Source organism: Poeciliopsis prolifica, unplaced genomic scaffold, assembly GCF_027474105.1.
Source record: "Poeciliopsis prolifica strain line A6 unplaced genomic scaffold, Auburn_PproV2 SCAFFOLD112, whole genome shotgun sequence".
NCBI classification, from domain to species: Eukaryota; Metazoa; Chordata; class Actinopteri; order Cyprinodontiformes; family Poeciliidae; genus Poeciliopsis; species Poeciliopsis prolifica.
Window position 1 is genome coordinate 869,952 of NW_026562487.1, and position 19,868 is coordinate 889,819.

The 19,868-nt window shown below is 40.6% G+C and overlaps 1 protein-coding gene and 1 pseudogene across 1 annotated transcript; one reads left to right on the top strand and one right to left on the bottom strand.

The window, feature by feature from the left end:
* The first annotated feature begins 261 nt into the window (after positions 1–261).
* LOC129354554 (nuclear factor 7, brain-like) lies at positions 262–2,903 on the top strand (annotated as a pseudogene).
* A 7,758-nt stretch (positions 2,904–10,661) lies between these two features.
* On the bottom strand, positions 10,662–19,266 carry LOC129354555 (nuclear factor 7, brain-like). Its single transcript, XM_055024019.1, has 4 exons — positions 19,247–19,266; positions 17,742–18,511; positions 13,537–13,549; positions 10,662–11,376 (listed from the first exon to the last, which is right to left on the bottom strand). Exons 2-4 carry the CDS (start codon positions 18,482–18,484, stop codon positions 10,750–10,752), a joined length of 1,383 nt encoding a protein of 460 aa, XP_054879994.1. The 5' UTR covers positions 18,485–18,511; positions 19,247–19,266; the 3' UTR covers positions 10,662–10,749.
* Positions 19,267–19,868: the final 602 nt, after the last annotated feature.

A 19,868-nucleotide genomic window follows, 5' to 3' on the forward strand; every position in this document is an offset into this window, starting at 1 on the left:
TTATTAATTGGATTGATATTTATAAGAGTATTTTTAGAAATGAAATGATTGCTATGAAATGAAGTGTTTAATATTATGTTGAAGATGTATTGTCTTGTTTGTGTATATGTATTTTGTTTTATCCTGCTGTGAATTGAGTCTGATTTGGCTGAAGCAGTGGCCAGATTCAACCAGCAGGGGGAGTATCCCGCTTCCGCTAGTTATAGTGAAGAGCACCGGAAATTCCTCCTTAGATAAAAATCATCGCTGGAGCAGAAGCACGGTGTCCCGGTTCTTTTATCAAAACATCCCCCTTTTACAGGTAAGAGTACATACATAAATACACACCTTCAGATTGTAAATAAGTGTATTTACTTTCGGAAAGCTCTAAGTTATTTTCGATGTTTCTAATGTTAAGAAATCCCGTTAGTTCCGTTGTTAGTTCCGTTGTTAGCACCGTGCTAAGATACTGCTATCTCAACGCTGACGCCATGTTGTATGTTGGAAGCTAAACTGAGATAATAATAATCGCTGGAGCAAAAGCACCGTGTCCCGGTTCTTTTATCAAAATATCCCCCTTTTACAGGTAAGAGTACATACATAAAGACACACCTGCAGATTGTAAATAAGTTTATTTACTTTCGGAAAGCTCTAAGTTATTTTCGATGTTTCTTATGTTAAGAAATTCCGTTGTTAGTTCCGTTGTTAGCACCGTGCTAAGATACTGCTATCTCAACGCTGACGCCATGTTGTATGTTGGAAGCTAAACTAAGATAATAATAATCGCTGGAGCAAAAGCACCGTGTTCGGCTCTTTTATTAAAATATCTCCCTTTTAAAGGGCATTTACATGAGCTGATAGGTTTTAAACAGCAGGATTTAGACTGAAAAATGTTTTTATAAGATCATTCAGTTTGAAACAGAAACCACATTCCCTCTAAACAAAAAAAGAACAATTGTTTAAATAAGACATTAGAGAAGGCAGAAAATGTGAGATAATTAACACCTTATTGTATCTGATTCTCATTAGAAAATAAATAATAAAACTGCAGATTAACAGAAAATCTTCCATAGGATCCTAGAAATACAGAAAAACAGGAAATAGTTCAGAGAGAAAAAAACTCAAAGAAAACATTCAGGATCATATGTGTCACCTACCTTCCACCAAACTACCGGTGTTGGAGAAATTGTGATATTATTAATCAAATATTTGTTATTCTCATTGCTTTATTATGTGTCTTTCTTTTATGCTTTCATTTTAGTTAATTCATTATATAATTAGGAATATTTCTGTATTGTTGATTAACTCTGATTCCTTTCTCCGAAGGCCTCACTGATAGAGAGCAGAGACGAAATGGCTTCCAGACCAGACGATGATCTCTGCTGTCCGGTCTGTCTGGACATATTTAAGGATCCGGTTCTTCTGTCATGCAGCCACAGCTTCTGTACGGAGTGTCTGCAGAAATCCTGGAGAGAGAAACCAGGAAGAGAGTGTCCAGTTTGTAAAAGGAGATCATTCATCAAAAATCCACCACGTAATCTGGCTCTGAAGAATCTGTGTGAGACTTTCTTACAGCGGAGAGAGAAGAGAGCTTCAGAGGATCTCTGCAGTCTGCACTCTGAGAAACGCAAACTCTTCTGTCTGGACCATCAGCAGCCAGTGTGTGTCGTCTACAGAGACTCAGAAAACTACACCAGTCACAGATTCAGACCCGTTGATGAAGCTGCTCAGCAACACAAGAAGAAGCTTCATAAAACTCTGGAGCCTTTAAAGAAGAAGCTGGAGCTCAGGAAGAAAGTTCAGGAGGAGTTTGATCAGACAGCAGAACACCTGAAGGTCCAGGCCCGACACACAGAGAGGCAGATTAGGGAGCAGTTTAAGCAGCTTCATCAGTTTCTAGCAGAGGAAGAGGAGGTCAGGCTGGCTGCACTGAGGGAGGAAGAGGAGCAGAAGAGAGGGATGATGAAGGAGAAGATGGAGGCTCTGAGCAGAGAGATAGCAGCTCTTTCAGAAACAGTCAGAGCCACAGAGGAGGAGCTGAGAGCTGAAGACGTCTCATTCCTGCACAACTACAAGGCTGCAGTGGAAAGAGTCCAGCGCTGCCCCTGCTGGAGGATCCACAGCTGCCCTCAGGAGCTCTGATAGACCAGGCCAAACATCTGGGCAACCTGGCCTTCAACATCTGGAGCAACATGGAGACCATGGTGACCTACACTCCTCTGGTTCTGGACCCAAACACGGCTCATCCATACCTCCATCTGTCTGAAGATCTGACCAGTTTGACTGTAGGAGAGAAACAGCAGCTTCCTGATAATCCAGAGAGATTTGATGATTTGTTTCTCACTGTTCTGAGTTCTGAGGGTTTTAACTCAGGGAACCACAGCTGGGATGTTGATGTTGGAGACACTAAAGCCTGGAGCCTTGGTGTGATAGAAGAGTCTGTTGAGAGGAAGGGAAGAATAGAGTCTGGATGGATGTTTTTATGGTTCTATAAAGGTACATACTATGCAGAGTCTCCACCAGCTCCTTCCACTCGTCTCTCAGTCCAGAAGAATCTCCAGAGGATCAGAGTGAATCTGGACTGGGACAGAGGAAAGCTGTCCTTCTCTGATCTGGACACTAACACACACATACTCACCTTCATATACACCTTCACTGATAAGATGTTTCCACTCTTCACCACTAATAAACACCTTAAAGATTGAACCCATAAAGATCTCAGTGAACAAGCAGCAGCTCTGATGATGCAAGTCAAAACTTATTGATCAGATGATTGATTGGCTTTATGATTGATTATATGGTTTTCTGGTTTGAGGAATTTTGTAATGTCATTTTTAAACTCTGTTTTTAATCAGGAAATGAAAGATGATCTGATCATCTGGAGGATTTTTTACATATTTCTGTTTCCACTGAAATATTTTGAAGGTTTATCATTTATCACTCGATGTAAATAAATTACTAGGTTTTTGTTGAAAACTTGCTCTTTCAATTTTACTTGTGATGGATTATAAATGAAACTATCACTTGTATCAACGTATCAATATATTTCCTTCTAGTTAAAGAATTACTGTTTACACACATGTTGTAGATTATTAGTTGTTTCCAAACCTGAAGATTTTTCTTTTTTTCTTGTTAATTTTGCAAAGAATTTCATGTAAACAAATATATCAGCTGGTTTATGGGATCAAATGTTCATGAATGTCTCTTGTTAACTTGAAACAGCAAAAATAAAACTATAAAATCATAACGTATCAAAGTTTCTTTTCATTGATGGCTTCAGATTAAACATGCATCAATAAATGATGCATTAATGTTTTCTCTCATCCTCCTGATAACAGAAGACTTGATTTTATTGGGTCAGACTGGAGGAACGCCGCCCTCAAGCTTTTAAAGATGAAGTGATGTGAAGAAATCAAAACAAGGCGTCTAAATGGATCCTGTGGGGAACAAAGACCTGCTGCTCCACAAAAAAAACTAAACACAAAGGAAGGATCAGGATTAGGATCAAGTTTGATATCTGGTTGTTATTTAGCTTATTTCCTGACTAACTTTCATTTCATCTCCTGTGCAACTATAAAAACATGATGAAAGATTAAAGGAAGGCCACAGTTCAGGTAAAAACTGTGATGGACTTTGTCAACATGATTGTTGAAATATTATAGAGGAACAAATACAGAAGCTGTGGTAATAAAACATAAACTCAGGTTGGCCTGAAATCCCTTCATTTAGCTGCCAAAGGGCCATCAATTAGGCTAAGAATGTATTTCAGTGAAATTAGAGCCGATATGCAACATGTTAATGATAAAAAGGTTTTTAGTTCTTGCACGTTGTTTTTATCGTTGAATTTTGTTTCTGCTCTGTGTGACTCAGAACTACAGAATAAAATGCAGATGAACAGGAACATGAATGTTAAAACAGGTTTTTCTTGTTTACGGCAATCCCCTTAGCTTTCTCCCAGAGCACACTGTAAAAACATGGCAGAGAAGTTTACATAAAATCAACAGAAAAATACTTTAAAAATACTGAGAAACTAAATGATTTTTTTCCTATTTTACAGAAACAATACATGGGTGTAATCAACTTTATATATTAAAACTTCAAAAACACTGAAAAATATTGTTATAGTCAATAGAAAAATCTGTCAATATGACATTCAAAAACTTAATAAACTTTTGTTTTTGCATTTTGTCTGTTGTTTTTCAAAACATAAAGGTCACTTTAAAATTTTTTCTTTTTATTATGTGAAGATTAACTTTAAAGTGTGCAGCAGCGGCGCCGCCGATCTCACTGTGGAGGACCAACAATGATCGTTTGAACCGATTTAAGGTGTGAAGAATAAAAATGGCAGACCTGAGAGTGTAAAAACCTTAATTCCTGTGGGAACATAATATTTTCTGTAGCATTTTATTTAGCCTTATTGCCATCTTTGTATTTTTTGAAGCATTTCTGTCATGCACTCAACCTCCATCGCCTTATATAGGTGTCGACATTCAGATGAACTCTCCAAAATGGCCACACACAAGATGGCTTCCGTTAACTCTTTCCTGGCTCATCTTTTCCCACTTGCCGGACAACGGTATGTATGACATCCTCCCAGTAATTCCTGAGTTTACCAGGACCACCACAAGGAGTCAAATTCCTCACTAGCACCCGGTCTCCTGGAAACAACATTGAGCTCCTGATTTTTGCATCATAGATTCTTTTGTTTCTGTGAGCAGATTTCTGCACATTTTCTTGCGCAATGGTATACGCCTGCTGCATCCTTTCTTTCCACTGTTCAACATAAGCATGGTGATCTTGGTTACCGGTTTCTGCTGGTAAACCAAACAAGTCAATGGGTAGTTTTGGGGAGCGGCCATATAACAGATAAAATGGTGAGAATCCTGTCACCTCTGTGCCTGTACAGTTGTAGGCAAAGGCAAGTTTATTCAGAGAGTCTTTCCAGTTTGTCTTGTCCCTGTCTGTGAGGGTTTTGAGCATCTGAATCAGTGTCCGATTAAATCGTTCAACTTGCCCATTTCCCTCAGGGTAAGTTGAAGTCTTTGATCCTGCCATGTTGCAATATTTGAAGAGCTGAGAGAAAAGTTGGTTTTCAAACTCGCCACCTTGGTCAAGATTTGGGAACCCAAATCTTAGTGCATAATCATTGAATATTTTGTCAGCTACTGTCTTTCCAGATTTTGATGTTGTAGGGTACGCCTGTGCGAATCGTGTGAAATGGTCCACAATCACTAATATGTATTCATAGCCACCTTTACACCTATCTATATGGAGAAAGTCCACTGACACCAGTTCAAAGGGCTGTGTGGTGACTATGTTTACAAGAGGAGCCCATGTCTCACGGCTAGGTCTTTTCTGTTTCAGACAGGTGCATTTCATTACATACTCTTCAAAAAACAATCCCTGATCAATGACACTGTCCTATCGGTGCCCTGATGGCCCATCTGATCGTGTAGGTCATTTAGGACCCTTGCTTTATGTTGTTCTGGAAGAACCAATTGCTTCCTGTGGGCAGTCTTTCTCCAAAGCACCCCGTATTCATCCAACTCCAATTTATCCCATTCCCTTATTAAACACCGACCCTGTGGACCGAGCCTGTTTAGTTCATGTCGTGGAGGTCTCAGTCCAGACAATTTGGACTGCAACACCACCCCAATAAGTGAGTCATCTTTTTGATCTTGTTGTATAGCTGCTGGGCTAATGAAACAGAGTTCCCCTGAGTGTCTAGAATGCTGCAAATAGGGGACGGCATCGACCAGGAGGCATTCGGCTCTAACTGTGTCTGTACTGCCATTTCAGTCGCCCCTACAGCATCATTAGACCTCTCCTCTGTGCACTCAGCCATAAAGTTCTCTGCATCCAATGGCATCCGAGACAAACTATCACCATCACTGTTTTCTTTGCCCGGACGATATTTAACTGTGAAATTAAAGTCGGCGAGCTCTGCAACCCATCTACTCCCCGTGGCATTCAGCTTTGCAGTTGATAACACATAAGTTAGGGGGTTGTTGTCACTGTAAACAGTGAAAAAGGGGCGTAGTACAGATAATCACAAAATCTTTCTGTGCAACATTTATGTAAACAATAATTATTTAACCAGAAGGAAATATATTGATATGTGGATACGTGTTGTGATAGTTTTCATTTATAATCCTTGTAATGAAGGTCTTCATTATGTGTGTGAAAACATTTTAAATGTATTGAATTGTTTACTTAGATCGGCTTACCTCAGTTCTTTCCTTATAAGGGTTCTGGGAGAGACCAAATATAGAGGGGGAGCAAAGCACTGTGACTTTTAGAATTTATTAATTGGATTGATATTATAAGAGTATTTTTAGAAATGAAATGATTGCTATGAAATGAAGTGTTTAATATTATGTGAAGATGTATTGTCTTGTTTGTGTATATGTATTTTGTTTCATCCTGCTTTTTGGGGCTGTGAATTGGTGCAGCCAGGGACTATAAAAGCTGACAGGTTGCCCACATGTGGGTGTGGCTGCTGTGGGAATGCATTTCCCCCTTTGTATGCAGAATTGTTTGTTTTCAATGTTGGTGATTAAACACCTGGTTGGTCTGCACTGCATCTCTCTGCCTCAAGACTCCTATTTTAAAGCCTGCCGCTAAGGGTCATTCTAACAAGTGGTATCAGAAGTGGGATCGAAGTCGCAAAGTGAAGCTGAGGATGACAAAAGAGAGAGAAAAGAGGAAGCAAGACCAACAGGTGCAGTCTGATGAGGGAGCGATGGCATCTGCTGATCCGGAGGGCGTGGCACCCAGCACCTGTGAGAAGATTGATGAGCTTTCAGATTTGGTGAAATCGCTCATTCAGTCTCAGTCAGTAATAGACCAACAGATGGCTAAAGAGGCTTCTCGTCAAGAGCAAAGATGGAAGTCTGTGCAGCACCAGTTTCACCAAATTCAGCAGCAAGTGGATGTTCTGCGGCACGACGCTGAAGGCGAGCAGACACAGCCTGGAGCGCTGCAGCCTCAAGAGGACATAGTTGATCCTGACGAAGGGACAAGTCAGGCATCTTGGTCAGTCGGATCAGAGAGGGACATCAGCATGCACAGAGAACCTAAGCTACATCCTTTGCTACCTGATGACGACATTGAACATTTTTGACCACTTTTGAAAGAATGGCCCGAGTTTGTCGATGGCCGCAGGAGGAATGAGCTATCCGGCTAATTCCGCTACTGACTGGTAAGGCCCGAAGTGCTTATGTCTTGATGGATTTTGCAGACTCAGAAGATTATGAAAAGGTGAAGGTGGCCATATTGCAGAAGTATGAGATTACACCTGAAACCTATCGTCGACGTTTCCGTTCTTTGGACATTTTTCCGGGAGAGACATCACAAGAACTGTATGTGCGCCTCAAAGAAATGTTTTTCAAGTGGATTAAACCACACAAGGCAACTGTAAAGGACATTTCAGAGACAATGATCCTGGAGCAGTTCCTGAGGATGGTCAACCCTGAAGAGGTGTGGCTTCGGGAGCACGATCCAAAGACAGCGGAGAAAGCAGCACAACTGGCGGAGGTCTTCATGGCAGCTCGACAGGGGACAAGGCATAATACTGTTGGCACAGACTCCAGTTTTGCCCACAGAAATAAGTCTTTTGGAAATGAACAAGGTGGTGGTCAGGTGGAGAACAGGACATTTTCTAGGGGTAGGCAACCTTCCTCTAGTAAGTACAAACCTGATTGTACAAAGAACGCCCCTTTTCGTTCTGGCAAGCGTGACTTAAGATGTTATTTATGTAATGGACTGGGCCACACTCAGTATTTCTGTCCCCTCACTGATCATTCTAAACCATCCATGTTTTGTACGGTTCCCAGACCTGCATGTGTTTTTCATGATGTTGCTTGTACTACCTGTTTTGATTAATGGGAAACGAGAGACAGCTTTGCTAGATACAGGTGGGTTTCAGACTGTGGTTTTGTCTTCCTTAGTACCTAGGGAAAGGTGGACTGAGGATACATGTCAGATAAGCTGCACACATGGGGACAAACATGAATATCCAATGGCTGACATATATCTGACTGTGGGAGGACATACATTTTTTCTATCAGTAGCTCTTGCAGCAACACTACCTTACGCTGTTATTATGGGTAATGATGTTCCCATTATCACAGACCTTCTTCAGCAGACTGACAACTTTTTCCCATCAGACATAACTAGGCCTCTTGCAGCCCAAACCATACAGTACCCATGTAAAATGACATCAGGGGGGCACAATATGGTCACTACAAGGGCTCAAAGTTCTCAAAACACCTTGAGTGAGTTACCGTTTTTTGATGAAGTATGGGAAATGGGACCAGTTAAACCTTATAAAACCAAGGCTGAAAAAAGGAGGGATAAAATAAGAGGTTCTGCTAAGCAAACAGAGAACACTGTTAAACCATTTCAGCTGTTGGATGTTGATCTTCCAGCTAATGTGGGTGAGCTTCAGAGACAGGATCCAACTTTAAAAGGTTGGTTTGAGAAAGTTATGGAGGTAGATGGGAACAGGCAGACCACTACAGGATTTCTGGATGAAGCTACTTATGTAGTTAAAAAGGGAATTTTGTATCAGCGTAAAGGGGATGTAGAGTCTTTAGCATTACCACAACAGTTCAGAGAGAGAGTAATAGATCTGGGACACACAGTTCCGTGGGCTGGACATATGGGATTTCACAAAACATTGTGTAGAATTTCCAGAAGATTTGTGTGGCCCGGAATGTATACTCGGATATCTAACTTTTGTAAGTCCTGTGTTAAATGTCAACTCACTTCTGGAAAGAAGATCTCTCAGGCCCAACTTCAGCCCCTACCAATTATTGGTACTCCTTTTGAGAGAATAGGGATGGATGTAGTAGGTCCTCTAGAGAGAAGCTCAGCAGGCAACAAATGTATCTTGGTTATATGTGATTATGCAACTCGGTACCCTGAAGTTTTTTCCCCTGAGATGTGTGAAGGCCAGAAATGTTGCTAACTGTCTGATACAACTGTTCTCCAGAGTAGGGATACCGAAAGAAGTTTTGACAGACTGTGGAACAAACTTCATGTCTAAGCTGTTAAAACAAGTCTACAAGTTACTAGGAGTAAAAGGGATTAAGACCACCCCCTATCATCCGCAGACCGATGGGCTTGTTGAAAGATACAACCAGACTTTAAAGAACATGCTGCGTAAATTTGTTTCCACTACAGGAGCAGATTGGGACCAGTGGTTGCCCTATTTGCTGTTTGCCTATAGAGAGGTCCCACAGGCTTCGACTGGATTTTCTCCATTTGAGCTGCTCTATGGACGTCAAGTTAGAGGACCACTGGACCTCCTGAAGGACTACTGGGAACATCCTGAATCAGCGGAGGACAACATCGTGGCATATGTGGTCAAGATGCGACAGAGATTGGAGGAAATGACAGCTTTGGTGCAGGAGAACATGAAGACAGCACAACAAAACCAGAAAAGATGGTACGACCGGAAGTCGACAGAGAGGGTCCTGAAACCAGGCCAGCAGGTTCTACTGCTGCTACCAACCTCAGATAACAAATTGCTTGCTAAGTGGCATGGCCCATATGAAGTGACGCGGCAAGTGGGTAAGGTCACATATGAACTGTTTATGCCTGACAGAGTGAAAAAACATCAGACGTTTCATGTGAATTTGCTGAAGGAATTCCAGGTGCAGCAGACACCAGTGCAGCAGTTCTTGATTTGTAACGTTCAAGATGAGGAGGTGAAAGAGAAGTTTTTGCCCTCAAGTGAAACACAGTTTAGGGCAATTGATCTTTCTCATCTGTTAGTCCCCCAACAGGAGGAAGTTGCAGCTCTGCTGGATTCTACACTGTTTTCAGAGGTTCCAGGTTTCACTGACCTGGTACAACATGAGATCTGTCTCAAGAAAGATGCTCCAGCTCGGCAGAAAGGCTACAGGATCCCAGAGCGGTTGGTACCAGACTTGAAGAAAGAGATCAACTTTATGTCGGAACTGGGCATCATTGAAATTTCAACCAGTGAATGGTGTAGCCCTGTGGTTCTGGTTCCTAAAAAGGATGGCTCACTGAGATTTTGTATTGACTTTCGTTATCTGAATTCTTTGTCTCAGTTTGATGCATATCCTATGCCCAGAATAGATGACCTGTTGGAAAGAGTTGGAGGAGCCAGATACATTACTACTCTGGACTTAAGTAAAGGATACTGGCAGGTGGCACTGGCACCAGAGGCTCGCAAGCTGACAGCATTTAGAACACCATTTGGTATGTATCATTTTAAAGTGATGCCATTTGGCTTGCAGGGAGCGCCTGCCACCTTTCAAAGACTTATGGATCATGTTTTGAGGGATGTGTCAAGTTTTTCAGCAGCTTACTTGGACAATGTAGTTGTGTTCAGTCCAACCTGGAAAGACCACATGTCCCATTTAAAACAAGTGTTAGCATGCATTAGAGCAGCTGGAATGACTATTAACCCCCAGAAATGTGCCATTGCCCAGAGAGAGGTGGCCTATTTAGGCTACATCATTGGTTTTGGAAAAATTAGACCACAGGTGGGGAATCACAAGTAAAATTGAAAGAGCAAGTTTTCAATAACCAACAAATTTATTTACATCAAGTTGTAAATAATAAACGTTCAAAACATTACAGTGGAAAACACAGAAAGATATGGAAAAAGTCTCCAGTTTCTTGATTAAAAACAGAGTTTAAAAATGATATGAAGAAATTCACCAAAACCAGCAAACTATACAATCAATCATGAAACCAATCAATCATCTGATCAATAAGTTTTGATTTGGATCATCAGAGCTGCTGCTTGATCACTGAGATCTTCATCGGTTCCATCTTTAAGGTTTTATTAGTGGTGAAATATGGAAACATCTTGTGAGTGAAGGTGTGTGTGAAGGTGTGTATGTGTGTGTTAGTATCCAGATCAGAGAAGGACAGCTTTCCTCTGTCCCAGTCCAGATTCACTCTGATCCTCTGGAGATTCTTCTGGATGGAGAGACGAGTGGAAGGAGCTGATGGAGAACGTATTGTATATTCACCTTCATTGACCAATATAGCCAACAATTCAGACTTTATGTCTCCCTTCCTCTGAAAAGACTCATCTAACACACCGAGTCTCCAGTATGAACTGCCTCCAAAATCAACATCCCAGCTGTGGTTCCCTGAGTTAAAACCCTCAGAACTCAGAACAGTGAGAAACAAATCATCAAATCTCTCTGGATTATCAGGAAGCTGCAGTTTCTCTCTAAAAGTCAAACTGGTCAGATCTTCAGACAGATGGAGGTATGGATGAGCCGTGTTTGGGTCCAGAACCAGAGGAGTGTAGGTCACCATGGTCTCCATGTTGCTCCAGATGTTGAAGGCCAGGTTGCCCAGATGTTTGGCCTGGTCTATCAGAGCTCCTGAGGGCAGATGTGGATCCTCCAGCAGGGGGCAGCGCTGGACTCTTTCCACTGCAGCCTTGTAGTTGTGCAGGAATGAGACGTCTTCAGCTCTCAGCTCCTCCTCTGTGCTCTGACTGTTTCTGAAAGAGCTGCTATCTCTCTGCTCAGAGCCTCCATCTTCTCCTTCATCATCCCTCTCTTCTGCTCCTCTTCCTCCCTCAGTGCAGCCAGCCTGGCCTCCTCTTCCTCTGCTAGAAACTGATGAAGCTGCTTAAACTGCTCCCTAATCTGCCTCTCTGTGTGTCGGGCCTGGACCTTCAGGTGTTCTGCTGTCTGATCAAACTCCTCCTGAACTTTCTTCCTGAGCTCCAGCTTCTTCTTTAAAGGCTCCAGAGTTTCCTGAAGCTTCTTCTTGTGTTGCTGAGCAGCTTCATCAATGGGTCTGAATCTGTGACTGGTGTAGTTTTCTGAGTCTCTGTAGACGACACACACTGGCTGCTGATGGTCCAGACAGAAGAGTTTGCGTTTCTCAGAGTGCAGACTGCAGAGATCCTCTGAAGCTCTCTCTCTCTGCTGTAAGAAAGTCTCACACAGATTCTTCAGAGCCAGATTACGTGGTGGATTTTTGATGAATGATCTCCTTTTACAAAACTGGACACTCTCTTCCTGGTTTCTCTCTCCAGGATTTCTGCAGACACTCCTTACAGAAGCTGTGGCTGCATGACAGAAGAACCGGATCCTTAAATATGTCCAGACAGATCGGACAGCAGAGATCATCGTCTGATCTGGAAGCCATTTTGTCTCAGAGTGAAGCTGAAAACAGACAGAACGTCAAACCAGGAAGTCAGTTTCCCTCCTGTAGAAACTTTATCCTCTTACTTCAACGGTGTTATTCTTGTTTTTCCTCCTGCAGCAGTCTGTGTTCCAGCATCTGGTTCCTCAGTTTTCTCTCTGTTTTCCTTGTTCATTGTCAGTCAGTGATGAAGGTGATACTGAGTGTTTTCTCAGTCAGTTTTCTCTCTCTATTGGATTTAAAGGTTTGAGGCTCTAAATATCAGAGACAATGTTTCACTGTATCACATCCTGGATGACACAAAGTGCTGCTAATCCACCTCATTTGCTTTTGCTGCTCCTCTTTAAATATATATTTGGTCAGAAGAAACAGTTTCAACTTCATCCTTCTCTCTCTGCTCTGCCTTCATGAAACCTCTGTTTTAGCTCCTCCTGGATTTGGGGTCGTAGTTCAGATTTTATCTCAGGTTTTGTGAGGTAATCAGGTGCACCTTGTTGTCATGGTTACCATCATAAAAACTGTTGGGTCAAAAGAAAACAAGAGATTTATCCAAAGTGCAATATGGCTCATTATTTTATTTCCTTCTTCCGAGAAGCTGTTAAACTCTCCAACTCTGCTGTTTTTTGCACATTTAAGTCATTTCAATTAAAATCTAAATATTTGCAAACTTTCTAAGTTTCTCAAACTATTCTATACTCTTTCACACTACTTTAAACTGTGGGTACTATATCCGCCACAGTCTTTTTCTCATTATATAAATTTGCCCTGACTGTACAGTTTTAGTTTTTATGAATTTTTACCTTTGTGTATGAGTCTGCATGCTTCCATTTTGGTTGAATATACCCAGAATGTCTTGTGCTGTGGTCCACTGCTAGTTTGGTTTACTAGCAGCAAAGTCTGTTACTTTGCTGCTAGTAAACATGAATTTCTCAGTGAGTCACTGATGTCTATTGATAAATCTCTCAAATCTGGTGACAAACATGTTTACCAAAACTTTGGAGAATTGTGTAAATGAAGAAACAGGCCTGTAATTTGAGAAACGGTGTCTGTTTCTCATGGTGTTTTATTGTTCCCAGATGTTTTATTGTATGTTATCTGTAACAGGTTAATATAAAAAATAATCCCAACAAACCTGATAACTTTATCTGTTTATATTGGTTTTATTTTTGATGTTTCAGATTAATAAGAGACATTCATAAAATATAATAATTTGTTTCCATGAAGCATCTGACACATTTGTTTGCATAAAATTCTTCCTAAATGAAGAAAAACATAAAATAACTTCAGGTTTGGGTGGGAAGGAGCTCATTTGTACAACTAATAATGTAGCAAACAAAATGAAATGGATAATGTTTGGATAACAGTCCAGATGACAATGTTGAAAATTTAAGAGAATAAATCTACCTTTCTGCTAATTCTGCTCATCTGTAATTATTGCTTCTTTCAACAGATTAGTTTCATGTTATGGCAGTTTTCATGTTCTCATCCTCTGGAGATTCTTTTCTTCTGAAGATCAGGAACAATGGGAAATGGTATGAAGACTGGCAGACGTTTCAATGCATTTTGATATAAATCAATTTCCAGTTTTAATTCTGCACATCCAGCTCTCCACCACTTCTCCAGACTCTAGAAAAGCTGAAATATCTTCTATCTCAAAAGAAAGAGTTTGGTGACTTGTAGGAACAGATTTTGAGTAATGATGTTCATAAAACGTATAAACAACCATCCAGACTCTATTCTTCCCTTCCTCTGAACAGATTCTTCTAACACACCGAGTCTCCAGTATAAACTGTCTCCAACATCAACATCCCAGCTGTGGTTCCCTGAGTTAAAACCATCAGAACTCAGAACAGAACACCAGTAATAATCAAATCTCTCTGGATTATCAGGAAGCTGCTGTTTCTCTCCTACAGTCAAACTGGTCAGATCTTCAGACAGATGCAGTTTTGATCCAGCCGTGTTTGGGTCCAGAACCAGAGGAGTGTAGGTCACCATGGTCTCCATTCGCTACAGTCTTTTTCTCATCATATCAATTTGCCCTGACGGTTCAGTTTTAGTTTTTACCTTTGTGTGTGAGTCTACAGGCTTCCATCAGTCTATCACTTTGCTGCTGGTAAACCTGAATTTTTCCACTGAGGAACAATAATTAACTTTTCCTCCAGAGCCAAACTAGTCATCTCAGACCATAGCGCTCCAGTTTCTTGATGAATATTTTGTGATTTGTTGTATAAAATGCTTTTATAAGTCAATAAATATCCTACCAGCAGGTTTCTTTTGATTTAATGAACTGGTAAACTCTTCTATTAACTGATGAACTGTCATTGCTGTGGATCTTTGGGACACTAAATCTACAGACTCAGCTAGTAATTGATAATTATTAATAAATGTCTCAAATCTGGTGACAAATATGTTTCCAAAACTTTGGAGAATTGTGTAAGTAAGTAAAGAAACAGGCCTGTAATTTACTTGAGTAAATGGTGTCTGTTTCCTACGGAGCCCCTAAGGGGCCAAGAAGGAAAAGAAATCCCAACAAACTCTCTGGATATCCAAAAGTCAGAGACATAATAAAATAATCATAGCAATGCAGGACATATGAGGGAGATTTATAGGTTTTTATTTTGAGTTTGGGCTAAAGTATAAACATATCAGATCAGTGCTTGACAGGTTTTCTACAAGTGAGATGCATCTGAAGAGAGTTATTAGCCGCTGGTGTTCTGAATATCTGTGCTACCCAACAATCTATCTTTGTGGCAGAGCGCATAGGAAAACCTGACCAGATGGCACAGATTATCAGAACAATCATCATCAGATTTTCATGCTATAGCGAATTTAGACATTTAGCTTGCTGTTACCTTTAAAAAACTGCTACAGTCATGTTTACAAAACCATAGCATTTAGTAAATATAATCAGAAATCATTCTTTAAGTGACGAGGTTTAAGTGGAGATTAGCAGTTATATGTAGCATTTAAAAAATGTTTATGAACGAAAACTTTCCTAAGACCACCAGATTCCTTCATTTGAAAATCTTGATAAACTATATACTGTCATCCTTTCCAGGGACAGAACGGTACTGCACTAATTATTTAATCCGAATGTCTTCCTGTGAAATATGTGTTTGTTATATCGGTGCATTAAAACACCGCATCATGTCCTTCGGTACTTCAATCTCTTTTAGCCTCTTTTATCTGCTTAAAAGCACATGCTGACGCTTACATAACCATGTTTATGGATGAGTGCGGCAGTCATACATACAGACAGAAGCTGATCAGATGACCCTTTAGGGATTAAATGCATTGCAGAGAAGAATAAAAGCTAAATTCACTATAATATTTGCCTCAGCTGGTTTCATCCATAAGGTGAGCTACATGATGGTAAATGTAACTCTGTATCTGATCCATTTGGCTGACATGGATGAATTGTAACATTTGATAATTTTTCTGCGTTAAAACTCGCTATTAAGTGAAACCAAATCTCATTATTTCTCAAGGTCATTTACACTGAGGGGTTCTGGTCAGGTCCTGAAACTGGTTCACCAATTTGGTGGTGCAGAGACAGAAGCCAATGAACTTCAACAACAGCACAGTTCATGGAATCACACTATAATATCTAAATTCCAAACAGCAAGTGTTGAATCAAGGAACATAATTCTCTGAGAGCTGGTCCAGGTGAGCGTATTCATGGTTCAGCAGGAAGATGATGGCCTCCTCAGCTCCAAGTTTGGGCTGGTAGGAGAACTGCAAGGGGTCAGGTGTGGTTGGACCAGAGTCCAGAGCGGCTCCAGGATGAGTCTCTCCAGGGTCTTCATGATGTGGGAGGTCAGCGCCACAGGCCTGGAGTCCTTGGAGTCACAGGGACGCCGCGTCTTTGGTACCGGAACCATGCAGGATGTTTTTCACGTCACAGGGATCCTCTGTAGGCGCAGGCTCATGTTGAGGACATGTGCTTTGCTTCCCTCTGCAGGACTGGAAGGTGTACTGCATGTCGTCCCGTTATTCACATTAGAAACCTTTTAATGTTTAGAAATATTAGTGGTAAATAATTGCAGTAAACTGTAATAAACTTATACAGGTTCACATATGGCCAGACTCTTATTGTAGGTTAGTCAACACTGTACTGATGTTTAGTTAAACAGAAAGTCCTTAGCTTTTCAGATTTGGATGTCGGAAGGATTTTTAGCTGCAGATGCACAAAGCCATTAAACCTAACAACCCTGATAGCGTTATTTGTTTTTACCGGTTTTATTTTTGTGGTTTCAGATTAACAAGAGACATTCATGAAATATAATAATTTGTTCCCACAAAACAGCTGACACATTTGTTTGCATGAAATTTTTCCTGAATGAAGAAAAACATAAAATAACTTCAAGTTTTGGGTTGGAAGCAGCTCATTTGAACAAATAATGATGTAGCAAAAGAAAAGAAATAGATTATTTTCTGGATTTCTGATCAGAAGGTGAAGTTGAAATAATAAATTTATGTTGCTGGTAATTCTGCTCAAGTATTTTTGTGTTTCTTTATTTCGTTTACCAGTGAAGCAGCGCAGTGTAGATGGTTGGATACATGTTGTGAAGGTAAAGTTGTTTTAATTTTCTAATTCTTAATAAATAAAACAGAAACAGCAAAAGTTCATGAACTTACTGCAAGATTTTGGTGCTGTTGAAAAACAAAAGACACTCTTATCAGCTACAAATACATTTATTAAGCATCTCATTATGCTTTCAATCTTCTGCTAGAAATTTATCTACATCAAGTTGTTGTAAATAATAAACACAACATTCAAAACATTACAGTGGAAAACACAGAAAGGGATGAAAAAGTCCCCAGATAATCAGATCATCTCCAGTTTCCTGATTAAAAACAGATATTAAGAAATCCACACCACCAAACTATACAATCAATAATAAAAACAATCAATCATCTGAACAATAGTGATTCAATTGGACTTTTTGTTCTTCATGCTGAGATCATCAGAGCTGCTGCTTGATCACTGAGATCTTCATCGGTTCCATCTTTAAGGTTTTATCAATAGTGCCGAAGTATGGAAACACCTGTGTGTGAAGGTGTGTGTGAAGGTGTGTATGTGTGTGTTAGTATCCAGATCAGAGAAGGACAGCTTTCCTCTGTCCCAGTCCAGATTCACTCTGATCCTCTGGAGATTCTTCTGGACTGAGAGACGAGTGGAAGGAGCTGGTGGAGACCATGCTGAGTATTCACCTTCATAGAACCGTATAAACAACAATCCAGACTTTATGTCTCCCTTCCTCTGAAAAGACTCATCTAACACACCGAGTCTCCAGGATGAACTGCCTCCAACATCAACATCCCAGCTGTGGTTCCCTGAGTTAAAACCCTCAGAACTCAGAACAGACCATGACCCAATCCTCTCTGAATTATCAGGAAGCTGCTGTTTCTCTCTTCTACTCAAACTGGTCAGATCTTCAGAGAGATGGATTTTTGGACCAGCCGTGTTTGGGTCCAGAACCAGAGGAGTGTAGGTCACCATGGTCTCCATGTTGCTCCAGATGTTGAAGGCCAGGTTGCCCAGATGTTTGGCCTGGTCTATCAGAGCTCCTGAGGGCAGCTGTGGATCCTCCAGCAGGGGGCAGCGCTGGACTCTTTCCACTGCAGCCTTGTAGTTGTGCAGGAATGAGACGTCTTCAGCTCTCAGCTCCTCCTCTGTGGCTCTGACTGTGTCTGAAAGAGCTGCTATCTCTCTGCTCAGAGCCTCCATCTTCTCCTTCATCATCCCTCTCTTCTGCTCCTCTTCCTCCCTCAGTGCAGCCAGCCTGGCCTCCTCTTCCTCTGCTAGAAACTGATGAAGCTGCTTAAACTGCTCCCTAATCTGCCTCTCTGTGTGTCGGGCCTGGACCTTCAGGTGTTCTGCTGTCTGATCAAACTCCTCCTGAACTTTCTTCCTGAGCTCCAGCTTCTCCTTTAAAGGCTCCAGAGTTTCCTGAAGCTTCTTCTTGTGTTGCTGAGCAGCTTCATCAATGGGTCTGAATCTGTGATTGGTGTGTTTTTCTGAGTCTCTGTAGACGACACACACTGGCTGCTGATGGTCCAGACAGAAGAGTTTGCGTTTCTCAGAGTGCAGACTGCAGAGATCCTCTGAAGCTCTCTTCTCTCTCCGCTGTAAGAAAGTCTCACACAGATTCTTCAGAGCCAGATTACGTGGTGGATTTTTGATGAATGATCTCCTTTTACAAAGTGGACACTCTCTTCCTGGTTTCTCTCTCCAGGATTTCTGCAGACACTCCGTACAGAAGCTGTGGCTGCATGACAGAAGAACCGGATCCTTAAATATCTCCAGACAGACCGGACAGCAGAGATCATCGTCTGGTCTGGAAGCCATTTCGTCTCTGCTCTCTATCAGTGAGGCCTTCGAGAAAGGAATCAGAGTTAATCAACAATACAGAAATATTCTTAATTATATAATGAGATTAACTAAAATGAAAGCATAAAGAAAGACACATAATAAAGCAATGAGAATAACAAATATTTGATTAACAATATCACAATTTCTCCAACACCGGTAGTTTGGTGGAAGGTAGGTGACACATATGATCCTGAATGTTTTCTTTGAGTTTTTTTCTCTCTGAACTATTTTCTGTTTTTCTGTATTTCTAGGATCCTATGGAAGATTTTTTGTTAATCTGCAGTTTTATTATTTATTTTCTAATGAGAATCAGATACAATAAGGTGTTAATTATCTCACATTTTCTGCCTTCTCTAATGTCTTATTTAAACAATTTTTCTTTTTTTGTTTAGAGGGAATGTGGTTTCTGTTTCAAACTGAATGATCTTATAAAAACATTTCAGTCTAAATCCTGCTGTTTAAAACCTATCAGCTCATGTAAATGCCCTTTAAAAGGGAGATATTTAATAAAAGAGCCGAACACGGTGCTTTTGCTCCAGCGATTATTATTATCTCAGTTTAGCTTCCAACATAACATGGCGTCAGCGTTGAGATAGCAGTATCTTAGCACGGTGCTAACAACGGAACTAACAACGGAATTTTTTAACATTAGAAAAACATCGAAATAACTTACAGCTTTCCGAAAGTAAATAAACTTATTTACAATCTGAAGGTGTGTATTTATGTATGTACTCTTACCTGTAAAAGGGGGATGTTTTGATAAAAATAACCGGGACACGGTGCTGATGATTTTTATCTAAGGAGGAGTTCCGGTGCTCTTCACTATAACTAGCGGAAGCGTTAGACTCCCCCTGCTGGTTGAATCTGGCCACTGCTTCAGCCAAATCAGACTCAATTCACAGCAGAATAAAACAAAAACATATACACAAACAAGACAATACATCTTCAACATAATATTAAACACTTCATTTCATAGCAATCATTTCATTTCTAAAAATACTCTTATAAATATCAATCCAATTAATAAATTCTAAAAGTCACAGTGCTTTGCTCCCCCTCTATATTTGGTCTCTCCCAGAACCCTTATAAGGAAAGAACTGAGGTAAGCCAATCTAAGTAAACAATTAAAACATTTAAACTGTCTTCCTACACGTAATGAAGACCTTCATTACAGGCTGATACCAAAAGCTGGATACGTAGAATAGCCATGAAAGCAAAATATTTGGTTTTTTTCAGTGGGAGCCATATAATATATTTTAAGCCTGAATTCAACTAGAAATATATAAAAATCTAAAATAATCAAATTCAACATGTTTGTGGTGCGTTTCTACTGGTAACCAATCATTTTACAATAAAAGGG

What these genes read in the sequence shown, in the direction of transcription:
- LOC129354555 (XM_055024019.1), bottom strand. Translation starts at nt 18,484, where the DNA reads ATGGCTTCCAGACCAGACGATGATCTCTGCTGTCCGGTCTGTCTGGAG.